The following is a 23,977-nucleotide window of genomic DNA, read 5'->3' as shown; positions in this document are numbered from 1 at the left end:
GAGACGGGAAATCGTGAGTTTTAAGCCTGCGGTGGGTGGATTGCCTGCGAAGTATGTCCTAATGGCGCGGTTCTCGTCCACAATCAGGCTGCATATCGAAAATAGATATCCGACTAACGGGGGACTCTGGCTTTCCTGCGTGAGGAATGTCCTTGCAAGACCTGTTGTGGCTCCTATTTGCCAACACTACATTCCGCGGCCAGTTTTACAGGCTCTGACTTCACTTTTCCTGCTTTGCTGTAACAACACCTGCTACAACATCCGGGTGTCCTATCAGCTTCCCTCCTTCGGCTTCGCCAATGCTGAATGACTAGCTGACCTGATTGTGAGGTATTTAGGCGTCCTGACCTCCTTCCCCAAGTGTCCACACCCCTCGTGAGACTTGCTCTCAGACTTCCACCGCCACCATGACTTCACCCTCTGATCAGAACCTCCACTCCCAGGCCTTCAACTTCACAAGCTGCGTCCAGGAAGGTGTCGATACTCGCACTGGTCAATACACCTGCCGCTTCAATGTCTACAAAGCGCCTACCGAGGCCCGCAACTGTCCATCTCTCAAGCTGCACTTGGTTTACAGCACCCTGAGTACTAAAGACACAGGCTTGGGGCAAGGCTGGACTTTGGATTTTACAAGTTACCAGCACCGAAAGTCTAAGCATCTTTCTCTTTCTAAAGGGGAGCAGTACCGCGTCACGGAAACCAGTAATGTCCTGCACGTGAGGGACCAGAAGCTGAAGAACTTTCAGTTCACGAAACGCGATTCTGGCGACTACCAGCTCGTCTACAAGGATGGTCAGATCGAGGTTTTTTCGAACAAGAACGATACGTACAGCGTCTCGGTCCCGATTGAAATCTACGCGGCGAACGGTCGCTCGCTACAATTAGCTTGGACACGTGTTCGAGAGCAGCCACGACTAAGCCAAATCAACGATGGCGACGAATGCCTACTCGAGGTCAAATACGGAACGGGTAGGGTGGAGATTACGCGAGCTCCTGGCGAAGTCGACGCGAGGTTGTCGGTGCTGTCGATCACGAACAACCGGCTGATCAAGTATCAGCTCTCGCAAGTAGTGCCGGAGGCATGGCAACTTGAATACTCAGCATCGGGTCTAAGTCAAGTCACTAGTCTTGCAGGGCTAGTGGAAGTGATTCGATATAGCCATGAGGGCCACCGACTTCCTCCAGGGGCGCCATTTGACTCCGTTTCGCACACCCAGCACCCCGGCGGTGGCTCACCGTCAATCACCACCACTTATTGGTATTCTGTTACCAACTTTCTTGGCTATAATGGTGCCAGTTCCTGAAGCATGGGGAGGACAACCTATATTTGGTCAAGGCAGACTACCAGTATTCTTGTACCGAGATGGTAACCGATGGACCCACCACCGACTATACATATAACAAGTTCCATTTGTTGGTCCAGAAGGAGAAGTGTCAAGGGGGAAATGGAAAGATACAGACCACAACTTACTATACGTTGGAAAATGTTGCTTTCGACGATCAGCCTCCGCAGTACCAGCTGCCTCAAACGGAACAGACAACGTATCAAGACAAATCTACGCAGGCCACCCGAACAGAAATCACAGAGCACAAGCTCGACGAATGGGGAAACCCGACCCGAGAGGTTAACCTACCGGTGTGGCAACTGAACGTATTTATTATGCAGCAACTGGTGAAGGCTCAGCCTGCCCGCCGGATCCATGGGCCTTTCAAAGGCACATCAAGCAAGTCACCACAATACCAGCAACTAGTGACTGGTTAACGCCGACTAAGAGTACAGAATATCGCTACCAGATGCTCGATTCAGCCTCCAGGGAAATGTCAACGAGGCGGCCTGTTGTCGTAAGCCACAAGGAGACGCGACACGACGACAATGTCGTTACTCGAAGCGATTTTACATATTACAGCCAGCCAGACAATAGAGATCACGGACGGCTACAGCAAGAGATTACGGCTGTTGATGAGCGATATCCGTTGACAACAGATCGGACATATGAATACCCAGAAGGCCGTCAATTTAAACAGAACAGTCGAGTAACAACATTTGACGGAATAACCACCGAAAACACCGCATCGTCTTCGCTAATTACCGGCATGACAACGTCTCAGGCCAGCCCTGAAGGGATTCAAACCGACTTCGAGTATGATCAGATAGACCGCAAAGTCACGACTACGGTTGCTCCAGGAACTTCCTACCAAGCCATTTGACAGCAAGAGTACGCTCTCTCGGGGGATACTCCAGGGTACGAAGTAACTGTTACGGGCGCAAAGGGTGTGCAGATCAAATATACTACGGACGGCTTGGAGCGAACACGCCATGTACAAAAACAGGATGATGATGGGCAATTTCCCTCAGGGAGCTCCTACAATGGCACCTTCCACCCGGTGCAGGAACAGACATACAACAGCCTCGGCCAGTGCATCGGAGTTACGGACATTGACTGGCTTGGGACAGATGACAAGCCAGCTGAACAGCGCACGGAGAAGACGTTTGACTACGATGGTTGGGGCCAGATATGTAGCACCACAAAGAATAGTGGACTGGTGACATTGTCGCTTACCGACCCTGTTGGCTTGACTTCTACGGAAGGTATCGAAAGTGAAGGCATGACGAAGACTTGATTCACCCGTTTCAAAAGATTCATATGCCAGGAGCTCTCGGATGCAAAAGATGCGCTACAGGGTAGAATTGAATATTCGTTCGATGGCCTTGGTCGCCAAGTGCAGAAAATCGATAAACTCGGGCGCAAAACACAGTACAGTTACGACGGGTTCGACAGGGTTGTTCAGACTGTGTGGCCGGACGGTCATACCACTACTGTCCAATATGCGACTCATAGCAATGCAGCGCTACCATCTTCACCCGCCGTGGAGAAGTTGACCTTGGGGACACAATCTTTCGACGGAGAACGGACAGTGGCCGGACGCACTACCTTGCAATCTTACGATGGCACTGAATCGAAGCCCAGCGAGATAACCACCGCTAAAAAAGAAAAGTACCGTTTGACGCATGAGCCGGCGTTGGACCAGACCCTTCTTAGCCTGGCCGCTGATAGTGAGATAGACTCCTACCAGTACGACCCACAGTCGGCCGTCCTCTTACGCCACGAAAACAGTGCTCGGACCCAAGAGTCTCAGTATCTGCCCTCTGGATTGTTATCCCAAGAGACAATTGAGGTGTCAGGAAGTGCGGCAGTTCTTAGCACTCGATCCACTGATTCCATGTCAGGCAGGCTCCAGTCTTACACTAATGTCCATGGTCAAACTCAGGAAATTGCCTATGACACCTTCGGTAGACCTGCACAGTTTGGCCAAGGAACTGTCTCAGTGGTCATCAGCTATGATACGGCCGAGCGTTTGTTGGAGAGTTTTGTCCACGAAGTGAGTAGTGGGACATTGTTGAAGACAACTCTGGAGTACGATGACTTCGGGCGCGAAATAAAAAGGACATTCCACACGGACAAGAGCGTCTCTTATGCCCTAAGCCAGACATACGGAGAGATTGGCCTGATCACCGAGCGAGAAGTTCAAGACAACACCGGCAATATCCTACGTCATGAAATATTCAAATATGACGAGCTGAACCGAATGATCGAGTACCAATGCGAAGGGCTTGAGCCACCTGTGGACGACCATAAACGGCCTCTACGGCGGCTGCAGTTTACCTTCGACAAGTTAGATAGTATAACCCGCGTCTCGTCTACTTTTCAAGACGGAAGCTCCAGTGAGACGGAGTATATCCACAGTGAGAATGATCCAACCCAGCTGGTCCGACTCGCCGTGGCCGGTGCCGCAGATATCCAGCTGGAGTACTATGCCAACGGATGCTTGATTCGTGACGAGCAAGGCCGCAAGCTAGAATACGATACAACCAGTCGCCTTATAGCCGTGCGTGATGCCTCTGGACAAGAGATTATCAGCCAGTTCAGCTATGACGCGTCGGGCAAGCTGGTCTGCCAAACGTCTCCAGAAAGACCAGATACGCACTTTTTCTATCGAGGCAATACACTGATTGCTGTCCGGGTGGGCGACTCCCGCATCAGCTATATCAGCGACGGAAAGACCTATCATGGCCAAATAATCCAAGAGGGAACCACTGAGTCCGATACAAGAATAGAACTGTGGGTATCCGACTCCCACCAGTCCATCATTATCTGGCAGGGTGCTACACAGTCTTCAATGAGTCCACAGCCCTATACACCCTATGGATTCGGCAAGCCCCGCTCAGCAACCGGATGTCCGCTAGGATTCAACGGCCAGTGTCAGGACCCGGTAACTGGCTGGTATCATATGGGTAACGGGACCCGCGTCTACAACCCCGTCCTAATGCGCTTTCACACGCCAGACCCCTTGAGCCCGTTTACATCGGGCGAAGTCAATCCCTACAACTTGTGTCTCGGAGATCCAATCAACCGTACAGACCCCAGTGGCCACTTCAGCTTTTGGGACATCTTCCGTCCCTTCGTGCAAATCGTCGTGGGGTGATCGTCAGTGCCCTCCTTGAGGTCTTTACAGCGGGTGCAGCCACCGCCTTTGTTGCAGGGGTCATGGTCGGTGTCGGCCCTGGTCTCATCTATGATGCTGCCGATGGGAATCCAATTACTCCACTGAGCGTCGCTTTCGATGTTGTAGGCTCCGTGGCTGGGGGCGCTTTAGCACCCGTACTCGGCGCGGGAGCCTCGACGCTCGGTACCCACATCCTCGATTAAACGGTCAGGGCATTCCTTTCCTTTGGCGGGAATTAAACTCTCGCGGGCCGTAGAGGCTCAGCAGGAGTCTAAGCCGTCATCCGATACAAAAACGCAGACTCTGAATTCGGCACTCAAACCATCTAACGCACAGTCCAACACTGACAGTCAGAAAGCGCCGCGGGAGTTGGTGAGCGTTGACAGCGTGCCTTCTGCATCCGGAAGTGAACTCAGACGAACCTCTACTAGTGCTACCCCGCCTACATTCTCCAGAGCCGGTCAGACAGCGCTTAGTGCTACCGGCTCGTCATCTTCAGTTGGCAGCTTTATGAAACCGTTGGCACCGAGGCCAAGGGAGATACCGACTGAGCGGGGAGATGCACGACTGCAAGAAGAAGAGATCTTCCGGATGAGACTAGCCCCCGTCCATCGGGTGCCGTTCACGATTGATTGGAACAAGGCTGAGAACCAGTGACGTGATATTATATCCGTATCTCATGTTGAGGTTATTGGATCTAGGACGGGCAGCAGTCCAGCCCATGGCCTTTCATCCCTACCCTCCGTGCAGACTGCAGAAATTGCATATAGCAACCAAATGAAAGCGCAGATATGCTTTGTGTAAAGCTGATGCGCAAGCTACCGCGTCATTGGACTCAGGGTTTGTTATCCGCATGCAGAATAGTCTTACGAGTCCGGACCGCAGAGCCCGCCAGCTCAGCTCGTCTTACATCTCGTGGACACACAACGACACAGTCATGTTCGAGGGCTCTGACTAGTTCATCTAGGGGGTGTACGCCACCAGCTCTTGATGGGACTGTTCATGGCACTTCTGGGGGTATACACTGGACCCCTTTGAGTAGGTCCCGAGAAGCAAATGCAATGGAGCTCGTGGCTCTTCACTTGAGAAGCTGCATTCGCTGTGATATAATTGCTATGTAATGAAAATATCTCATTTTCCACATGACGGAGCAGTTCCAGTTTCAACCAGCGAAGACCCCAGAACCATGCCCGGTCTGAAGCGGATGCTTACTTCGGTGCAACTCTGTTGGAACCGGGGTTTCGTGCTACATGATATAAGATTAGTCGATATTATTGCATAGAGATAAGCGCAATTCCCCGGGTCCTGGACTGTAGCGTGCCAGGCGTGCCTTGCATCGCATTACTCCGAGCCTTTGCTTGGAAGTAAAATATTCAATCGACGGCCAGCTCTCACTCATCCACGTAGCGTTTGAGAAACCGGTAGATTTGCTCGCGCTGGGAACTGAGTTCACCCACTTCCTTCTGCCAGCATCTTCTCGCCATGTTAACTGCACTGTCATAGTCATTGCTGCCGCCCACTGAGGCGTCTGCTCCGTTTTCGAGGAGGCTTTGTATAGCCTTGAGGGACCCTCTGGTAATTGCGGCGAGTAAAGGGCATGTATTATAGCCGGATGAGATATTTGCAGCTGCACCGTGATCGAGCAGGAGGCGCATCATCTCGGGAGATCCACGTGATGCAGCCACAGCGAGCGGCGCCCCGAATGCTCCAGCAGGTTGTTCACGTCTGCTCCGTGATTGAGTAGACAACGGACCATCTCGAGATTCTCCCGGGTAGGTGGTAGAGTAGCAGACTCGTGGAGCGCACCGCCGTAATACCCCATTCTCGCGTTGGCGTTTGCGCCACGGGCTAGCAGGAGCTTCACCATATCGGCGTTTCTACTTTTGATAGCAAGGCACAGGGGCAGAGGATGTGGGTCAATCTTTGCATTGACTCCAGCCCCGTGGTCTAAGAGAAGCTTGACTACCTCGATATGTCCTTTTCGGGCAGCTGTGCACAAGAGTGATCCGTTCGGAGGATCCGGTTTGTTCGGCTCAGCACCTCCTTCCAAGAGCAGTTGGCACGCTTCAGTATGCCCGGACCTCACAGCGACAGCAAGTCACATTTCTCGATCTATCAGGCCCGTTGGACCACGAATGCTGGGGGTCAGTTTCTGCACCACGTTAGCATGGCAACCTTTCCGAAAACCCACTGTGGCTCTGGAACGGGAATTAGAGGCTTACTAAAAGAGTACAAAAACGGGTCTGGCTGATTTGAGTGCCCCATTGATCTCCGAATCCTGATTTAATGGCGCCTTGCGTGCATGTTGCTCCAAGGTGAGCCAGAAGCTTTATGATTCTGTCGTCGCTCACTTTAATCGCGATGTACAAGGTAGCCCTTCGGAAACCGCTGGAGGTGATGCGAGGGTTTATTGCAGCTCCTCTTGATATCAATAGTTCCACCAAATGAATTGGTGCCCTGTGCTCCAAAGCGTTCCGTAGAAGGTGATCACGTTGTTTCTTTACCTCTGATAAGGAGCTATGCTTGAGGAGAAAATGCGCAATGTCGCTCGCGGCAGACAAATCGTCGCGCAAAAGACACAAAGTGAGTGGTGTCATGTTGCACAGTCCGATGTCAGTTCCAAACTTGTTAGCGCCATGCTGAAACATCAATCTCACCATAGCAAATGTGCTTTGATGCGCAGCCCATTGAAACGGGCTTACTATGTGATCGCGTATGACACCATTGTCGTCCATGATGAGCAATGCCATGCACGTAGTAAACTTCGGATTGGCGCCTACTGAGAGTAGGTAACTCACTGTCGTAGGATGATTGTTTTGGAACGCATAAGTGGTGTGCTCCCCTCTATATCCTCCCTGTCCCCCCTGTACTCGATGTCCTCCCTGTCAAGCTCCAGTCCAAGCTTCCGCAGCGTGCGTAATGCAGCGGTTCGTCCATACGCAGCTGCGATATGCGGATAAAGCTTATTCTCCCATGTATGTCTCGATAGAATCCCGCTGTGCTGCCCACCAGACATCGAGGTGTAAAGAGTTTTGATGCAGTCTGTAAGGCCCCGTTGAACGGATATGGCGAAGAGGCATTGCCATGTAGTATACCATTTTTTCGAAGCGGAACTGCGCACACCATCCAGCCAACGCTTCATAGCACCAAACGCAACTTGTTCGTGTCCTTTAGCGACGACAGCTTTGGTCGGTCCGAGAACAACCAGAAGGCATTTCATAAGCTTCTTCCACTCCCCTTGCAACTGATCAGCTTCGGATTAAACTCGAATCCCCCAAACTCACGGCAGACTAGAAGGCAATGTCGGACGTCCAAGCAAGCCGCGCAGTTTGTGTGCTGTGATAAAGGACGGGACGACACATAACCATCGAGTTCCTTTTTCAGCCTGATGTAGCTCGGCTGCTGGTGACCGTGTCCGGGGCCAGGGAGCAAGGCGATCTCCTTGAGTATCGAGCAGCGGATTTCGAGAGGAAGGCTGGCCCAACTCATCATGGATGGAGATGATCGCTCACCAGTGAGGTGGCCGTCATTGGCTCAACGCCAGATGATCTTCTCCTCCGTCTTGCTGGACAAACGAATGAAAAGCAGAAGCAAAAGCCACTGCCAGGTGAGTGTGCGTCCCAGGATGGGAGCCTTGGCAAGAAGGAAGTATGCAATCATGGCAGGAACCTTCCCAATCCCGTGACATGGAAGCCAGGGCACGTTACTCAGCACAGTTTCAGAAAAGCAGGGCTTCAGAGGCGCCTTTGACATCATCAACCACATGGGTGCCATGGCCTTCGTTGCAGCGCCTCCCTTATGCGAACAAGATGAAGGTGAGCTGAATGTGAGGTTACACAGGGCGGTGGTTGTCCATTCACAATAGCAAGAACCCCAACTCTGGGCTAAACCTGCGCTCTCATAGCAAGTAAAGCTATTTTTATCCTTCACTTCGACTATCGTGGTTGTCTGGTTCCCTGCAATAACGAGCGTACAAGAGACTCTGGTCCGACGCAAATATATATAGATACCTAGACAACGCCCTCCCCGTACTCAACAACGCAGTCAAGAGCGCCATAGGAATTGGATCAACCGTATTCTTGTGCGCCTTTATATATCCTTGTTCCAAAGCAAATAACATTAGATCAAAGCGAGGGTTCGCCTTGAGCTCCCAGGCAGAGCTTAATCCCGAGAAGCTGCTCGGGAAATTTGGAGATAAGGCGGGAAGCCGATCATGGTTCGGCGATGGAACAAGAAAAACTATGGTATGAGATGGTACAGTCAAAGGGCAGTCTTTATAGTTTACGCAGCACCCAAGGCAGGAATTCGTCTACCTTACGTAGAGATAATGGAGTTTCAGCCCGTACAATGTCAAGCAGTGAGCACGACCCGGGGTAATGCTGATGGCGCGAATGTGCAGCGTTTGAGATCTTTTACGAGACTCAAGGATGATGGGGTCATCGGGGGCCGGAGCTCGGATGAAATCCATGTGCGAGCTTGCGGAGAAGCACGCAAGAATGAAGATCTAGAACTCAGTCACAGCGGATTGACTATTGTCCTTGGCGCAGTCCCCACAAGGCCATTTTACTCGAGATTGTGGTCCAAGTGGTTGGTATCAGATTGAATGTGCCTCGAGGTTCCAAGCAGATCTACCTAATGGGAGGCGTGTCAGACTCGGATCTGATGAGCCACTGCATGGGAGCGCAAGGAGCTCATGGCATCCGAGCAGCCGGGTTGATACGAGATGATGTGGTAAACACATGTTTGTAACCGGAATGGGATGAGCCCGGTGCTGACGCATTCGAGGATCACCTCATGCAAAGCACGCAGATAAGAACTACAGGCGTTGTTGCTGGCGTTTTCGAAGCCGTAGGAGCCGCGCCGGCGTTAACGGGCCAGGGGTCAAAAGCCGAGCGAAAATTGCCTAATGGCTGGAACCAAGAAAGAGCGTCGGGATAATATGATGATCAGATAGGGAGATGTTGGTGTTGGATCAGGGCTGGATGGCGTTCGGAGGGGCGAGGGCCTTTTGTTTCAGGTCTTTTTAGGCCAGCCGACTGTCAGACTCGAGAGTTCCGCTGAGTCATGGCGGGGACAGCCGGAGCTAAGCCGTATCCGATTGGTTAACGCAAGAAGTGCCGCTGATTAAGCGGGAGTGTGCTCGGAGGTTGTTATCGGTGCGGGAACTCCGACCACCGATTCGATCCACAGTTTTTTTTTTTCTTACAACCTGCAGTTTGTCGCCTTTGGGCCATGCGTCGCATCAATCGCTCTTTGTTCACTATAATTGGAAGATGACGACACTCCACCGGTCATGCTCACTTTTTTCGACGGAAGCCTCAGCGCCCTTCCTCCGGTTACTCAGCGGATGCGGTTGGCTGGGTCTGGGAAACAGATCGGAAATAGGAGAGCCTATGTGGATCTTTAGGGCGGACTCGGGCTGAGTACAAGCCCGTCTGCAATCTCTCAGAATCTGACCCACTCACTGGCGGTGTTTATATACTCCTTGATGACTTCCCCGAGAGGGGGTGCTGAGGAAATCCCTAAACTTCTTGCCCGACGACGTACCGGCCTACCATTAGTACGTCACCATGTCTTCCCTCACTGTGGGAGACCATGCTCTACCCCATGAGTCGAGAGAGACCATGGTCACCATCAGTGGTGATTCTGAAAGCACCACTACCGTCCTCAACTACGATGCCGCTCATACGACAGATCACAATGCCAGCCGTGCCGAAGGCTGGTCTTTGATGCCCCAGGTCAAGGAACATAACGAACGTGATGTACAGTCTGGATTCAAGCGACGAGAATTAGGCGTCACATGGCAGAATCTCAGTGTTGAAGTCGTCAGCGCAGAGGCTGCTGTGCAGGAAAACTTCCTCTCTCAGTTCAACATCCCCAAGCTCGCCAAAGAATCCCGCAACAAACCACCTCTTCGAACGATCCTCAACAACAGCCATGGCTGCGTCAAGCCTGGAGAAATGCTTTTGGTCCTCGGTCGTCCCGGATCCGGTTGCACGACTTTGCTGAAGATGCTCGCCAACCAGCGACTTGGTTACAAGTCGATTCAAGGAGATGTTCGATACGGATCGATGACAGCCCAGGAGGCTAAGCAGTACCGGTCGCAGATTGTCATGAATACTGAAGAAGAACTGTTCTTCCCCAGTTTGAAAGTTGGGGAGACGATGGACTTTGCTACTCGACTGAAGGTACCTTTCCGTCTGCCGAATGGGGTTGAAACGCAAGAGCAGTATCGCGAAGAGTACAAGAAGTTCTTGCTCGAGTCTATGGGCATTTCGCACACCGTTGATACCAAGGTAATCCCCGCGTCGCTTTGCTCCCGTTCCGCAGTGCTAACCAATATAGGTCGGAAACGAATACATTCGAGGTGTTTCCGGTGGTGAGCGCAAGCGAGTCTCGATTATCGAATGTCTCGCTACTCGCGCATCAATCTACTGCTGGGACAACAGTACTCGAGGTCTTGACGCCAGTACCGCGCTCGAGTGGACCAAGGCTATCCGTGCTATGACCGACGTTCTGGGTCTGTCCACCATTGTCACTCTTTACCAGGCTGGTAATGGTATCTACGATCTCTTCGATAAGGTCTTGGTTTTGGATGAGGGCAAACAGATCTACTATGGCCCCATGACGCAAGCAAGACCTTACATGGAGGCGCTGGGCTTTATTTGCCGCGAGGGTTCCAACGTTGCCGATTTCTTGACCGGTGTCACCGTGCCGACTGAGCGTAAAATCCGCGAGGGTTTTGAGGCGCGCTTCCCCCGGAATGCCGACGCTATGCTAGAAGAGTATAACAAGTCCGTCGTGAAAGCCGACATGATCCGTGAATATGAGTATCCCGACTCCGATTACTCGAGGCAGCGAACTGAGGACTTCCAAGTGGCGGTCGCGGAGGAGAAAGCCAAGCAGCTACCCAAGAACAGCGTCTTCACTGTCGACTTCCTTAACCAGGTCAAGATTTGCGTTATTCGACAGTACCAAATTCTTTGGGGTGACAAGGGCACATTCATTGTCAAACAGCTTTCGACCTTGATCCAGGCCCTAATTTCCGGTTCCCTCTTCTACGATGCTCCTAACAACTCAGGCGGTCTCTTTGTCAAATCTGGTGCCCTATTCTTCGCTCTTCTCTACAACTCGCTCTTGGCTATGTCTGAAGTCACGGATTCATTCCAGGGCCGTCCGGTTTTGATCAAGCACAAACAATTTGGTCTCTTTCATCCCGCCGCGTTTTGTCTCGCGCAGATCGCCGCGGATATTCCGGTTCTCATATTTCAAGTCTCCATCTTCGCGCTCCCTCTGTACTTCATGGTCGGCCTTGATATGGACGCTGGGAAGTTCTTCACCTTCTGGGTTTTGGTATTTGCAACTACAATGGTGAGTTTGCTAACCCCATGCTGGGACTCTTCCGTGTGCTAACATTAGACAGGCCATGACTGCCGTCTTCCGCGCATGCGGAGCCGCCTTTAGGACATTTGACGCCGCCTCGAAAGTTTCGGGTTTCCTCATATCGGCCACCGTTATGTATACTGGTTACATGATTCGCAAGCCCGAAATGCACCCATGGTTCGTTTGGATCTACTGGATTGACCCCTTAGCCTATGGCTTCGACGCTCTGCTCTCTAACGAGTTCCACGGCAAAATCATTCCTTGCGTAGGCACCAACCTTGTGCCCGCCGGACCCGGCTATGAGAATGCCGCTACTCAGTCTTGCACTGGTGTCGGAGGTTCCATCCCTGGTGTGGCCTACGTCACTGGCGATGACTATCTCGCATCCATGTCGTACAGCCACACTCATGTCTGGCGCAACTTTGGTATCCTCTGGGCTTGGTGGGCTCTTTTCGTCGCCATCACCATTGTTTCGACTACTCGCTGGAAGGGATCTTCTGAGAGTGGCCCCTCGCTTCTGATTCCGCGCGAGAGTGTGGAGAAGCACCGCCAACATGGCCACCGCGATGAGGAATCTCTGACAAATGAGAAGACTTCCACCAAGGAGAAGGGCGAAGGTGTTCAGGATTCGAGCGACATTGACAACCAACTCGTCCGCAACACATCCGTCTTCACCTGGAAAGACCTTTGCTACACTGTCAAGACCCCCAATGGCGACCGCCAGTTGCTCGATCATGTCTACGGATGGGTAAAACCGGGTATGCTTGGTGCTCTTATGGTAAGTGATCCTTTCTTAGACACTCTGGGGTATGGACAAAGCTAACGATCACTTAGGGTTCATCCGGAGCTGGAAAGACAACTCTGCTCGATGTTCTTGCTCAGCGGAAGACTGCTGGTACGATACATGGTTCAATTCTTGTCGACGGGCGTCCTCTCCCCGTCTCGTTCCAACGTTCGGCCGGTTATTGCGAGCAGCTTGATGTCCATGAAGCTTTTGCCACGGTTCGCGAAGCTCTGGAATTTTCTGCCCTACTCCGCCAGCCACGCGAAACGCCCGAGGAAGAAAAGCTGAAATATGTTGACGTTATCATCGACCTCCTGGAGCTCCACGACATTGCCGACACACTCATAGGTCGCGTCGGCGCTGGTCTCAGTGTCGAACAGCGCAAGCGCGTCACTATTGGTGTTGAACTTGTTTCCAAGCCTAGTATCCTGATCTTCCTGGACGAACCCACATCTGGTCTTGACGGCCAGTCTGCCTACAACACAGTCCGCTTCCTCCGCAAGCTGGCCGATGTCGGACAGGCTGTGCTGGTCACCATCCACCAGCCCTCTGCTCAACTGTTTGCTGAATTTGATAGCCTGCTGCTTCTGGCCAAGGGCGGAAAGATGGTGTACTTTGGTGATATCGGCGACAACGGTTCAACCGTGAAGAACTACTTCGCTGGCCACGGTGCTCCTTGCCCTCCCAACGCCAACCCGGCAGAACACATGATCGACGTCGTTTCTGGTTCGCTGTCTCAAGGCCGCGACTGGCATGAGATCTGGAAGGCTTCCCCCGAGCATGCCAATGCGCAGAAGGAACTCGAACGCATTGTCAGTGACGCAGCATCCAAGCCACCTGGAACTCTGGACGATGGCCGCGAGTTCGCCATGCCTCTTTGGCAACAGACTGTCATTGTCACCAAGCGTACCTGCCTCGCCGTCTACCGCAACACCGACTACATCAACAACAAGCTTGCCCTCCACATCAGCTCCGCCCTCTTCAACGGTTTCTCCTTCTGGAAGATGGGCGAATCCGTCACCGAACTCCAACTCAAGCTCTTTGCCCTCTTCAACTTCATCTTCGTCGCCCCCGGTACAATCGCGCAGCTCCAACCCCTCTTCATCGAGCGCCGTGACATCTACGACGCCCGCGAGAAGAAGTCACGCATGTACTCCTGGGTCGCCTTCGTGACTGGTCTCGTCATCTCCGAAATCCCATATCTGATCCTCTGCGCCATCCTCTACTACGTTTGCTTCTACTACCAAACCGGCATGCCCACGGACTCCGACAAAGCCGGCGCCGTCTTCTTCGTCATGCTCCTCTACGAGTTCCTCTATACCGGAATCGGCCAGTTCATCTCCGCCTACGCGCCCAACGCTGTCGCCGCATCCCTCACAAACCCCCTCGTGATCGGAACCCTCGTCTCCTTCTGCGGTGTCCTCGTCCCCTATCAGCAAATCACCGAGTTCTGGCGCTACTGGATCTACTGGCTGAACCCCTACAACTACCTCATGGGCTCGTTGCTCACATTCACCGTCTTCGATGTTGACGTCAAGTGCCGCGACTCGGAGTTCGCGACTTTCGATCCCCCCAATGGCTCCACTTGCATGGATTATCTCGCTGGTTACCTCCAGGGCATGGGCGCCCGCGCGGATCTCGTCAACCCGGACGCGACCTCCCAGTGCCACGTCTGTCAGTACACCCGTGGCAGCGACTACCTGTACAGTCTGAACCTGAAGGACTACTACTACGGATGGCGGGATACAGCGCTCGTTGCGCTCTTCGTCTTCAGTAGTTACGGTCTCGTTTACCTGCTCATGAAGCTGAGAACCAAGGCTTCGAAGAAGGCTGAGGAGTAAGCTTCCAGCTTACGCCGTCCGTCCCTTGCGGTTGATACTTCTTGTTGATTATTCCCTCTTGATCGCGTCTCTGACATGCTTGCGTGTCCTGGATACCACTTTACTTCTTTTTGTTTTTCTGTTTTTCCGTGATAATTTGTTATGTTCATATTGTTAATAGATCGATCGACTGCATGGCGGGAGTTCTACTTTGACATAGCGTACTCTGTTTAATAGATATATCGTCTCGTCTCGTCTCGGACAAGCTCAATAAACTGCTTACTTGTCATCAATTGGTATTGTGCTTCTATAGCGTAGAGAACGCAAAGGACAGTGTCCGGAAGTGAGACGAGACACAGCTACTTATAGACAAAACGCGAGGTATCGCACGGGAATGGTGATTCATCAGACGTGGCCCGAACAGAGGTAAGCGACAGGAAAGTATGCGGAGCGCAGGCAAGCAAGCAAGGAAGATCGCCAGAAATAAAGCTCGTATATAACTATAGACGGTTCGTATTGTAACGAGGGTAACAAAGAGGACGAGAGGACGAAAACAGACGGGGACGCTATCGTGATTCACATGACAATGCAGCAAGAGTTCTGCTTTTTCGCGCTCGTGTAGAACATCTTACTTTGCGAGCTGAGGCCCTCGCTCTTCTGGACGAGATCGTCAAGTTTTTCGCCGCGTTGCAGGACCTAGCCAGCAGAGCCATCCGTCAGCACTTGCCCATTTCTCCCAACAGATTCCCAACAAAAGGGCGGCAGGACAACTCACACTCTCAATAGTCTTATGCAGCACAACCTTCGTCTCATCAAGCTCCTGCTGGATCTTCAAGATACTGCCAACATTCTGCGGGTCCTGGTATTTCGTGATGTAGGAGCGGAGGGCGTCGAATCGCACGGGGCCCGTGGCTGTCTTCGCGGAGGGGTTCTGGGTCGTGAACTCGTCGAGGAGCTTGGAGAGGATCTGGTGCGCGGCCATAGAGGGGTACTCGTCGTCGCTGATAATTACGCCGGTGATGCCGGGTGATGCGCTGGAGGCGTAGACGTGGAAGGTGAAATCTGGACATTGCATTGTCAGCGGAGCTCACCGACCCCTTATCCTGGAGAGCGGGGAAGTTTAGGGTTGTAGGGTTCTGATAGAGGGGATGTACCCTTTTCTTGCACATCCTGCCGTTGTCCGGGGCTTGTGCGGCCGGTCAGAAGCTTGCTAAACATCGTTGTGAACTCCGAGATGCTGCCCTTGGTGAAGCGGGAGTAGCTGCTCAGCTCGCGCTCGCAGCATAGCTCGATCGGGTCGGGTTGCGCGTTGCGGAGGACCTGGTGGCGTCAGCTGATTATAGAGACAGATGTCCGTGAGGCTTACACCAATGTAAACGATCTTCATTTTGCTGGATGAGGTAGGGAAAGCGACTGGGAGAATGTGGGGTGTCAAAAGGAATGGGGAGTCTTGGAGGTGAATGTGATGAGATGGGCGGTGCTAGGCGGCAGAATAATTGTAGGGAGCTGGGGCCGCTCACGTGTCAGGACCCTTTTTCTTACTTCTGACGTGGACCTTGTCGAAGGGCATAATATTTCTGCCTACCTATACGCTCATTATATCTTGGATTACGTGTGCACTCTATGGTTTCGAGGAGGTCACACATGAGCAACAGGAGACTCGACCTTTGTCGAACAGCGATACCGTGACTCGTGGCGTTGCAGCTGATTAGCAGGCGCGTCGCGCAAACAAATGCCTTGTTCTGCCCAGGTGCATTCAAGCCGCGTACGATTACAATTCGGTCAAAATCCAGTTTTTGCCAACAAAAAGCTTCCATCAAACGAGGCGTATGGTCCGTAACTATGGATGCTGATACTGTCTCCTGGAAGCGTGTCCAGTATGGAGTAGTGAGGTTGCCCTGCTCCGAGACTCAAACTTCTAGCTCCAGGACACTACACCGAACAATGTTGGCGGCTCCGTACAATTCACGGTACTGTCAAGTTGAGTCTCGATCATCCTAGGCAAATATCTAGGAAGATCGTACGGACGCTCTGGAGTTATCGTCTGTCAACAGCCTGTGAAGCAATTCCCATGCTCATAACTCAGCAATCGAACGTCGCTCGCGCAGAGGTCGTCGAGGTTTCCCACTCATTTGAGGCGATAATTAGCTCTCATTCTGCGTCTCTCTTCCTCTTGGCCTGAGCCTATATCGTCGGAACTCACCAGGCCAAGAAGTTTTCGCCCTCTAGTCTCTATTATCCCCGGTAACCGTGGCTGACGTCTTGTTGTTGACAAGGAAAAGCTTACGGAAAGCGCTTATCCGAAATTTGTAGCATCGAGTTTAATTGGGTGGTAGTATGAAAAGGGCATGCCTTCTTCGAGCATGGCAGAAGTCTTAAGTTGAAGTCCGATCAAGATATGGTATTCTTTCTACCGCTACAACTCATCCGGCCGAGTTCGATTGTACGCAACCCTGGGACTATGAAGAGGAAGGGACGACCTTTGCGCGCCACGCGACGAGGCGAAGTTCTAGCAACTCCCCTCCGTACCTTCCCCAATATTCTCTTACACCATCCCTCCCGTCCTTCTTAACATTCCCAGCCTAGAGTCATGTCTCTATTGAGATTGATACCTCCATTCTCCGTCGTCCAGGCTTCACTTTTAGCTCGCACCTTTGCCATTGCAGTCACTGCTTCTGGATTCCCTTTGTCCTCCATCTGCGTCTGGGCCTTTGAAGGCCTCGTGATCGACGGGTTTACAGCGATCGATCAGAGCGGCACTTCGTCCACCAAAGTCTGCTACTGGGGACTGTGGGTGGTTTGGACTGCCATGCATGCTGTCCAAAATTACCGAGACGACGGCTACGAATGCAGACGGCTCGATGATATCCTAACCCGTCGAGGCTTTCATTGCTTGGTCAAAGTGATCCGCAAGATCGACTACGCGCGCACACCGTCCGCCGAGAAAAACGCAATGCTCGGGTTCATTGGCTTGTGGGAGGGTGTCAATCAAGCTATACAAGAGGTCAACGCGTTGGATGGGCACCATCTTCCTGACGTCGGAGAGAATACTCCCTCAGACCTTTCTACCGATTATCTTCTGAATCGCTGCGGCAAGACCCTTGACTGCTACCAAAAGAGCATCGTTTGCTATAAAGGGATTCTGGATAGCTACCGCAAGGCCGCTTTCAGCTACCGCAAAACACTCGATCTTTATCGCCATGTCCTTGCATGCTACAGCAAAATGCCCGACTGCGATGGCACGATCCTCGGCTATTACGATAACATTCTTGATTCTTACGACAAGATCCTCGAGTGCTACCGAACGCTCAACTGCTGCGATGAGACCCAGGAATGCTACAAGAAGATTAGTGACTATCACAACTCTCTCAAGGGCCGCGGCAAAACTCCGGAACGCCATGGGGAACAGCTTGATTGTTACGACCAGATGCTTGACTGCTATAAAAGCATCTATAACCGATGCCGCGGCGATGTGCACGTTCTGCTCAAAGACCTGGTTCAATCCACAGAAAAGACAAGGGATGAATTGTCAAAGCTAAGTGTTTGGAAAAGAGCCTGGGTTCGACCTTACATGAAGGATATCGACCGAGGACTGAAGCACCTCCTCGTGAATACTGAAAAAGAACTCCGCAATACTTCCGAGGGTACAGGTGAGTCGAAAATGACCTTGGAGCTCGATCTCCCTTACGGAACGAAACTCGACCTTCCACGTGGGATGGTGCTACCCACTGCTTCACCCGCCAGCTCGCGGTATGCCAGATCCGACTGTTGATCTATGAGTCAAGGATTCCGACGATCCGCTCCTTACATACCTCCCATCTATAGTGGCCTACTCAATCGTCTCTAGGATATGGCAGGATGCTGGTCATCCGTTGGCGGTTACTTGTTTGCTTCTCTTGTCTCATGTTGGGAGAATTGGGTGACTTGTTGGAGGCGACCATGTAGCTTTAGGACATGTATGAACTATTGTTTGCTAGCTGCAAAAGAAACGATACCTATTCTAGTTTGACCGACTGTCCGGCAACTCTGCGCCGTAGTCAATTGCCGATGAGTGTTATTGAGAGCTTTACGGAGTAGAAAATATTTGAAATATATATCATTGCCTACATCCAAGCAAGCCGCATCCATGGGTCATTATCTGTAGCTGATCCGCAAGATAGCTAACATCTCTCATGAAATGTCGCCCAAACATACAGCAAAAGCTGTATTGTTTTAGGGCAAGGAAACTCCGACATCGCGTGCGATGGACTCTGTCAAACTGTCGGTGTCCTTGTGACATCACGGATCGACCGAACGCAGCGAAAAGTGGGGAAAGACATGGATTAGTAATAGATATGTTTTGAGTGACTCAAAAAGTGGCAATCCGGTATCGGGCGTGAGCCGACTGTTTCCGTTTTACCATGAGCCGGTAATCAAGGATTTAATTGTGCTCCATCTAATTGGCTTTTCGTGGCCTCAAATACAAGTTGTCGCCTTATTTTCGCCCTCAGTGACTAGGGCAATACAAAGGCTCTGCTTCTCCGCGGATCACGTGGGCGGGCTTGCCCCTCCAGCATTGATTGATAAGAATTGCGCTGACCAAACGCCGCGGAGCGTCAATTGGAGATCTCTGACTCTTTGCTCGACTGCTTCCCCTCTCCTCGCGATCTCTTCCATTGCAGACTTGATCTCGTTTTCTTCAAATACCAGGCGCTTGTGTTTCTCCGCAACTCGAGTCAAGGACATTCGGCCACACTGCCTTGAGGTAGAAAATCATTGATTGACTTCCATCGAACCCCTCTAAATCATCCGACCGCATAGACGTTAGACAGACACAATGGCTCCCTCATTCGTGAGCATCGACACAACCCCTGACTTCGACATATCACCCGCTCCCTTAAAATCCGCCGACAGCGGCAAACGCACCCTCCTCCTCGCACCTCCCTCAATCGCCACTCAAGAAGACAAACTCCGCACCCTCTTCACAACGTACGATCGCAACACGACAGATCTGCAGATGCTCGACCGCGTATCGGCCGGCTTCGTTTCCCTACCCGCAACCACATACGATCTCGTCCTTATCCTCACAGACTCCGATGGCACAAGGCGGTCTGAGGCGCTGCAGTTGCTCAAGCGGGAGGTCTATGCGGCGGTCATTCCGGCTATGAAAGGCGGTGCGAGGTTGCAGACCGAAGATAACTTCTTTGGCGAGGCCGAGGAACGAGAGGCTGTGCTTGCGGGGTTGGTGAAGAAAGACAATGGGTTCGAGAAGATGAATGTCGGAAATGGGGCTGCGGTGCCGTTGAGGCTGGGCAGGAAGAAGAAGACTCCCGCTGCTTCTGCTCCAGCCCCAGCCCCGGCTGTGCAGCCCCCTCCTATCATCAGTCCTGATGACTACGACCTGAATGACGATGAGTTGATTGATGAGGATACCCTTCTGTCGGCCGATGACCTCAAGAGGCCCATTGTTCCACGTGAGTACCCTGTTATCGTCATTTAGATGCTTAGACTAACCCCCTACAGCTCCAGAGTGCCAACCTAAAGCCGGAAAGCGACGTCGCGCCTGCAAGGACTGCACCTGCGGTCTCGCCGCCCAGATCGAAGCCGAAGATAAGGAACGACGCGAGCAAGCAGACAAAAACCTCAACGTCATGAAGCTCGAGACGGACGACCTGAACGAACTGGATTTCACAGTGCAAGGCAAGACTGGTTCTTGCGGGAACTGCGCTCTTGGCGACGCTTTCCGATGCGACGGCTGCCCCTTCATTGGTCTTCCGGCCTTCAAGCCGGGACAGGAGGTTCAAATTCTGAATGACGTTGCCCAGCTCTGAGAAATCGAGTCGGGTCCACTTACGGCATGCATGCATGGGTTGGTTTTTGGCGGGGGATATCGCTTGGGGTTTGTGGAGTTTATTTTCATGGCGTCCGCTTAATTCGAGTTGCGCTTAGACAAAATTATGATTCGCTTGCTGGCCATTGACATTGGAGGTTTGATTTTTGGCATCCTAGATAATGATATAACGTTTTAAGTTTCTTTCATTGCTCTCGAAGCATCTTTTCGGAAGATTTGTAACTGGATTTGGGGACACGCTTTACTGACCTTGTTAGATCGCAACATCTGTCCACCGCGGTGAGGCAATAGCCTCGAGCGCCTTGTCGGGGAATGAACCGTGTGTGCTAAGACGCCAGAACTGCAACCTCGGCTCGTATCCGTGCATCCGTGCCCCAGAATATCTCACCATACCCTGGTCGATTAATCTTACTCCATGAACGCCATGGCGCTCCTCGACTGTTTGGCAAATCTCCGAACTCAACTGTCCTGGCACCCTTCTGCAACCCCAAGTCACCGGACTGAACGCGGGTAATCATAATGCAAGGTCAACCCAAGATGCAGCGAGTTCCTGTCTCGCCGAAAATTGATCTGACACTGGTCAAAAATCATTGCGTCTAGGGACCACGATCTGAACACGATGACTAGCCGGAGATGAACGATGCATCGTCCAAATCACCTGGTCGACGCCGAGTTCATTCATCGGGACAACCGGATATAGAATGTCTCAGAACCCCGCGACTGTGGCTGGCCAACTCTGAGATTCATTCAAGTTGTGAGAGCGGGCTCAGGACACTAAAGCGCGGGATCTAAACTTCCTCGAATCAGACCAGTGTGACTTCATCAATTTTAGATTGATGCAGGGTCTTACCCCGACTTTTGGGGAGTTCCTGGCATTCACTGGCGTAATAAGCATCAATTTTCGCAGTCATTGCCCAAGAGGGATTAGGGCAACGTTGCTCCTTTGAACGTTGTGTCTGTGCAACAGTCCTCACAGTGTGATTTGGCCTCCTGATCACCGGAGATGTGGCCCAACTCTGGATCGAGTCGAACTAGGGCTGAAATGTATCCAGTCACTGATCAGCGTGCTTGACTAGGGTTGATCCAACTAGCGTTGTTCTAACGAGGTGAATACAGGGAGTGTCTGGAGGTACAAGGTGAATATGCTGTCATCGCCACCAGCATGTGGGCTCCCAAACATCCCCTCGCAGGCTTATAAGCATCTTCTGCCTCTGCCCTTCCAAGGCTTCCTCTCGTGAGAATCGCTGGCACATCCACTCTCGTTTTCTCCCCTTAAGTTACCAGAGCCCATCTGGAAACAGTTTCCACTCGCTTCTCTGCTTGTTCTTCAACCCTATCACGATGAAGTTTAAGCTCTCCACCATATTCGCTGGCTTTCTAGCCTTGACAGCTACCATCGCTTCGCCTACTAAGGTTGCCCGCCAGCCAACCTTGGTCCAGCGCGATGCTGCTGCCATCGTTAGTAAGGTCGCTGAGATTAACACTCAAATCCTCGCTCTGGGCTCCGACATCGGTGCGTACTCCGGCGGTGATACCTCCGCTATCGAGGAGACCTCGAGCCAGCTCGTCGCTGCCATCAATGAGGGCACGGACATCGTTCTCGCCAGTGAAACTCTCACCAACACCGAAGCCTTGGACCTCGTCACCCCCATCTTGGACCTGACCAGCAATGTGGACACAACCATCTCGGCGTTGATTGGCAAAAAAGACCTTGTCGTCGCTGCTGGCTCGGGACCAAGCGTTTATGCACAGCTGACGGCGCAGTTGACCGCTGCCAATGCATTTGCAGAAGCTCTGAGCAGCAAGGTTCCGGCTGCGCTGGAGGATGTCGCTAATGAGCTCTCGGCTGGTATTCGGACGAGCATTCAAAAGGGTATTGATGCTTATGCGGATGTCGCGAACCCTACGTCCACTAGTACTTCTACTACTGCCACCTCCACCAGCACGTCTACCACTGAGACATCCTCGACATCCTCCACTACTGAAACCACCTCCACTACCGAGACCTCATTGACGACCGAAACTACGCAGACCTCGACCACTACGGACACCAGCACAACCGAAACCACAACACCTCCTCCCACCGGAACGGATACGGAAACTCCTCCTCCCTCGTCTAGCACTACTCCCTGCGAGACCGAGACCCCAAAACCCACCAAGACTCATACATCAACGACGGATGGGCCCGAGCCTACCACAACTCCTTGTGAGACCGAGACCCCGGAGCCGACTACTACTCCCTGCGAGACCGAGACCCCAGAGCCCACCAATACTCATACTTCAACGACGGATGAGCCCGAGCCTACCACTACTCCCTGCGAGACCGAGACCCCAGAGCCCACCAAGACTCATACGTCAACGACCGATGAGCCCGAGCCTACCACTACTCCCTGCGAGACCGAGACCCCAGAGCCCACCAAAACTCATACGTCAACGACCGATGAGCCCGAGCCAACCACTACTCCCTGCGAGACTGAGACCCCAGAACCCACGAAGACTCATACCTCATCGACCGATGAACCCGAGCCCACAAAGATACATACTTCGACCACGGATGAGCCTGAGCCGACAAAGACACACACCGATGAGCCCGAGCCAAACGAGACCGAGACATCCGAAACCAAGCCACCCGGTCATGATCACACCAAGCCTCCGGTCCCAGAACCAACTGACTCCAGCTCCACAACCCTTGTCCCTACACCCTCGCCAACTGGAGTGTCCCCAGCACCCACCGGTGGAGACTCGGATGAGCCCGAGCCCGAGACCCCCACTGAAACCGACACAAGCCCTGAGTCTCCAGAGCCTACTGGTGGAGACTCTGGTGAGACGGAGCCTGAGCCCGGATCCGAGGCTCCTACCACTACCAGCACTACCCCCAACGCTCCGGAGTTCACGGGCGCCGCGGCCGTGAACGCGCTCAAGTCTTCCCTTCTTGGCGCGATGGTTCTCGGTGGCGTGGTTTTGGCCATTTGAACTTGAACGAATGTCAATATGATGTTGCTTTTTCCTTTCTTGAACTGAATAATGTTTATTCTCCCACTTAGTGGGTCTGGTTTCGTGACCGAATAATTTCTAGTATTCTGTGTTTCAATCAAACTTTGCCTATGTGCAACACAGCTCCTTTGCCTAAAAATCCCACCTCCTGTATGCGGTTCGTAGTGAAACTGTTTTTGATTCTTAAAATTACTCAAATCTTGCAATGTACTATGATGAAAAGCACGTCGGGGCAGTATCTTTGGATACATAGCAGGTTTGCTCTTTCTCTCCTCTTGCCAGATGAGCACCAGCCCCCTGCGAGAACCGCACCTTCGGCCCCTGTCTAACCCGTGCTATCTAAAGCAAGTCCGATACTCCTCCCATTCTCGAGTCCGTTTCTCATCACTCTATGTACCTACAGGGTGATTAGAAGATTTTCTGTCATTCACATCAGTTCTTCCGGCTCTTGCGCCTTCCTGGTCGCAGGCCCGCCCGCCCTCCACCCCTCCCTCCACTCCCCCGTCGGCGCCTCAACTCGTTCAGAGATGGATCCCCGAATACTCCCCATGCGCCAACCATCTCTTGTCAGTCCAGCCTGGCGACTTGAGACACTAACGTAAGGTACCAACCCTCCAGCTTCTCTCAGGCGCTCCGACGAGCTCGCAAACTGACAGCACC

The 23,977-nt window shown here is 52.4% G+C and overlaps 7 protein-coding genes across 7 annotated transcripts; 6 read left to right on the top strand and 1 right to left on the bottom strand.

Annotated features, from left to right (window-relative positions):
* Positions 1-407: 407 nt before the first annotated feature.
* Positions 408-4,709, top strand: BDW74DRAFT_185056 (uncharacterized protein; the record flags this gene model as incomplete). Its single annotated transcript, XM_073730954.1, has 7 exons — positions 408-1,265; positions 1,298-1,638; positions 1,752-2,175; positions 2,212-2,590; positions 2,672-3,682; positions 3,713-4,476; positions 4,506-4,709. 7 exons carry the CDS (start codon positions 408-410, stop codon positions 4,707-4,709), a joined length of 3,981 nt encoding a protein of 1,326 aa, XP_073584250.1.
* A 5,333-nt stretch (positions 4,710-10,042) lies between these two features.
* BDW74DRAFT_17685 (putative ABC multidrug transporter) lies at positions 10,043-14,839 on the top strand. Its single transcript, XM_073728747.1, has 4 exons — positions 10,043-10,802; positions 10,852-11,877; positions 11,930-12,667; positions 12,724-14,839. The coding sequence occupies exons 1-4, from the start codon at positions 10,077-10,079 to the stop codon at positions 14,512-14,514; spliced, it is 4,281 nt and encodes a 1,426-aa protein (XP_073584249.1). The 5' UTR covers positions 10,043-10,076; the 3' UTR covers positions 14,515-14,839.
* On the bottom strand, positions 14,792-16,042 carry BDW74DRAFT_17682 (palmitoyltransferase YKT6). The gene is made up of 4 exons (XM_073728737.1): positions 15,860-16,042; positions 15,648-15,813; positions 15,269-15,555; positions 14,792-15,189 (listed from the first exon to the last, which is right to left on the bottom strand). The coding sequence occupies exons 1-4, from the start codon at positions 15,878-15,880 to the stop codon at positions 15,070-15,072; spliced, it is 594 nt and encodes a 197-aa protein (XP_073584248.1). The 5' UTR covers positions 15,881-16,042; the 3' UTR covers positions 14,792-15,069.
* A 1,618-nt stretch (positions 16,043-17,660) lies between these two features.
* On the top strand, positions 17,661-18,496 carry BDW74DRAFT_152766 (uncharacterized protein). Its single transcript, XM_073724426.1, has one exon. The coding sequence runs from the start codon at positions 17,717-17,719 to the stop codon at positions 18,263-18,265; it is 549 nt and encodes a 182-aa protein (XP_073584247.1). The 5' UTR covers positions 17,661-17,716; the 3' UTR covers positions 18,266-18,496.
* Positions 18,497-18,931: 435 nt separating this feature from the next.
* Positions 18,932-20,528, top strand: BDW74DRAFT_17655 (Fe-S cluster assembly protein dre2). Its single transcript, XM_073728630.1, has 2 exons — positions 18,932-19,946; positions 19,996-20,528. The coding sequence occupies exons 1-2, from the start codon at positions 19,310-19,312 to the stop codon at positions 20,301-20,303; spliced, it is 945 nt and encodes a 314-aa protein (XP_073584246.1). The 5' UTR covers positions 18,932-19,309; the 3' UTR covers positions 20,304-20,528.
* Positions 20,529-22,645: 2,117 nt separating this feature from the next.
* BDW74DRAFT_152762 (uncharacterized protein) lies at positions 22,646-23,331 on the top strand. Its single transcript, XM_073724425.1, has one exon. It carries the CDS (start codon positions 22,689-22,691, stop codon positions 23,232-23,234), a length of 546 nt encoding a protein of 181 aa, XP_073584245.1. The 5' UTR covers positions 22,646-22,688; the 3' UTR covers positions 23,235-23,331.
* Positions 23,332-23,450: 119 nt separating this feature from the next.
* BDW74DRAFT_152761 (uncharacterized protein) lies at positions 23,451-23,798 on the top strand. Its single transcript, XM_073724424.1, has one exon. The coding sequence runs from the start codon at positions 23,470-23,472 to the stop codon at positions 23,644-23,646; it is 177 nt and encodes a 58-aa protein (XP_073584244.1). The 5' UTR covers positions 23,451-23,469; the 3' UTR covers positions 23,647-23,798.
* Positions 23,799-23,977: the final 179 nt, after the last annotated feature.

This window comes from Aspergillus multicolor (assembly GCF_047715735.1).
Source record: "Aspergillus multicolor strain CBS 133.54 unplaced genomic scaffold BDW74scaffold_11, whole genome shotgun sequence".
Classification (NCBI taxonomy): Eukaryota; Fungi; Ascomycota; class Eurotiomycetes; order Eurotiales; family Aspergillaceae; genus Aspergillus; species Aspergillus multicolor.
Note: the sequence above shows the minus strand (reverse complement) of the source record. Positions and strands in the feature narration are given on the sequence as shown.

Coding starts and splice junctions, on each gene's coding strand:
- BDW74DRAFT_152762 (XM_073724425.1), top strand. CDS start 22,689: ATGAGCCCGAGCCTACCACTACTCCCTGCGAGACCGAGACCCCAGAGC.
- BDW74DRAFT_17682 (XM_073728737.1), bottom strand. CDS start 15,880: ATGAAGATCGTTTACATTGGT. Junction 15,556..15,647: donor GCAGGATGTGCAAGAAAAGG/GTACATCCCCTC, acceptor TGCAATGTCCAG/ATTTCACCTTCCACGTCTAC. Junction 15,190..15,268: donor TGCATAAGACTATTGAGAGT/GTGAGTTGTCCT, acceptor TCTGCTGGCTAG/GTCCTGCAACGCGGCGAAAA.
- BDW74DRAFT_152761 (XM_073724424.1), top strand. CDS start 23,470: ATGCGGTTCGTAGTGAAACTGTTTTTGATTCTTAAAATTACTCAAATC.
- BDW74DRAFT_17685 (XM_073728747.1), top strand. CDS start 10,077: ATGTCTTCCCTCACTGTGGGAGACCATGCTCTACCCCATGAGTCGAGA. Junction 10,803..10,851: donor CGCACACCGTTGATACCAAG/GTAATCCCCGCG, acceptor TAACCAATATAG/GTCGGAAACGAATACATTCG. Junction 11,878..11,929: donor TGGTATTTGCAACTACAATG/GTGAGTTTGCTA, acceptor AACATTAGACAG/GCCATGACTGCCGTCTTCCG.
- BDW74DRAFT_17655 (XM_073728630.1), top strand. CDS start 19,310: ATGGCTCCCTCATTCGTGAGCATCGACACAACCCCTGACTTCGACATA. Junction 19,947..19,995: donor CAAGAGGCCCATTGTTCCAC/GTGAGTACCCTG, acceptor AACCCCCTACAG/CTCCAGAGTGCCAACCTAAA.
- BDW74DRAFT_152766 (XM_073724426.1), top strand. CDS start 17,717: ATGCCCGACTGCGATGGCACGATCCTCGGCTATTACGATAACATTCTT.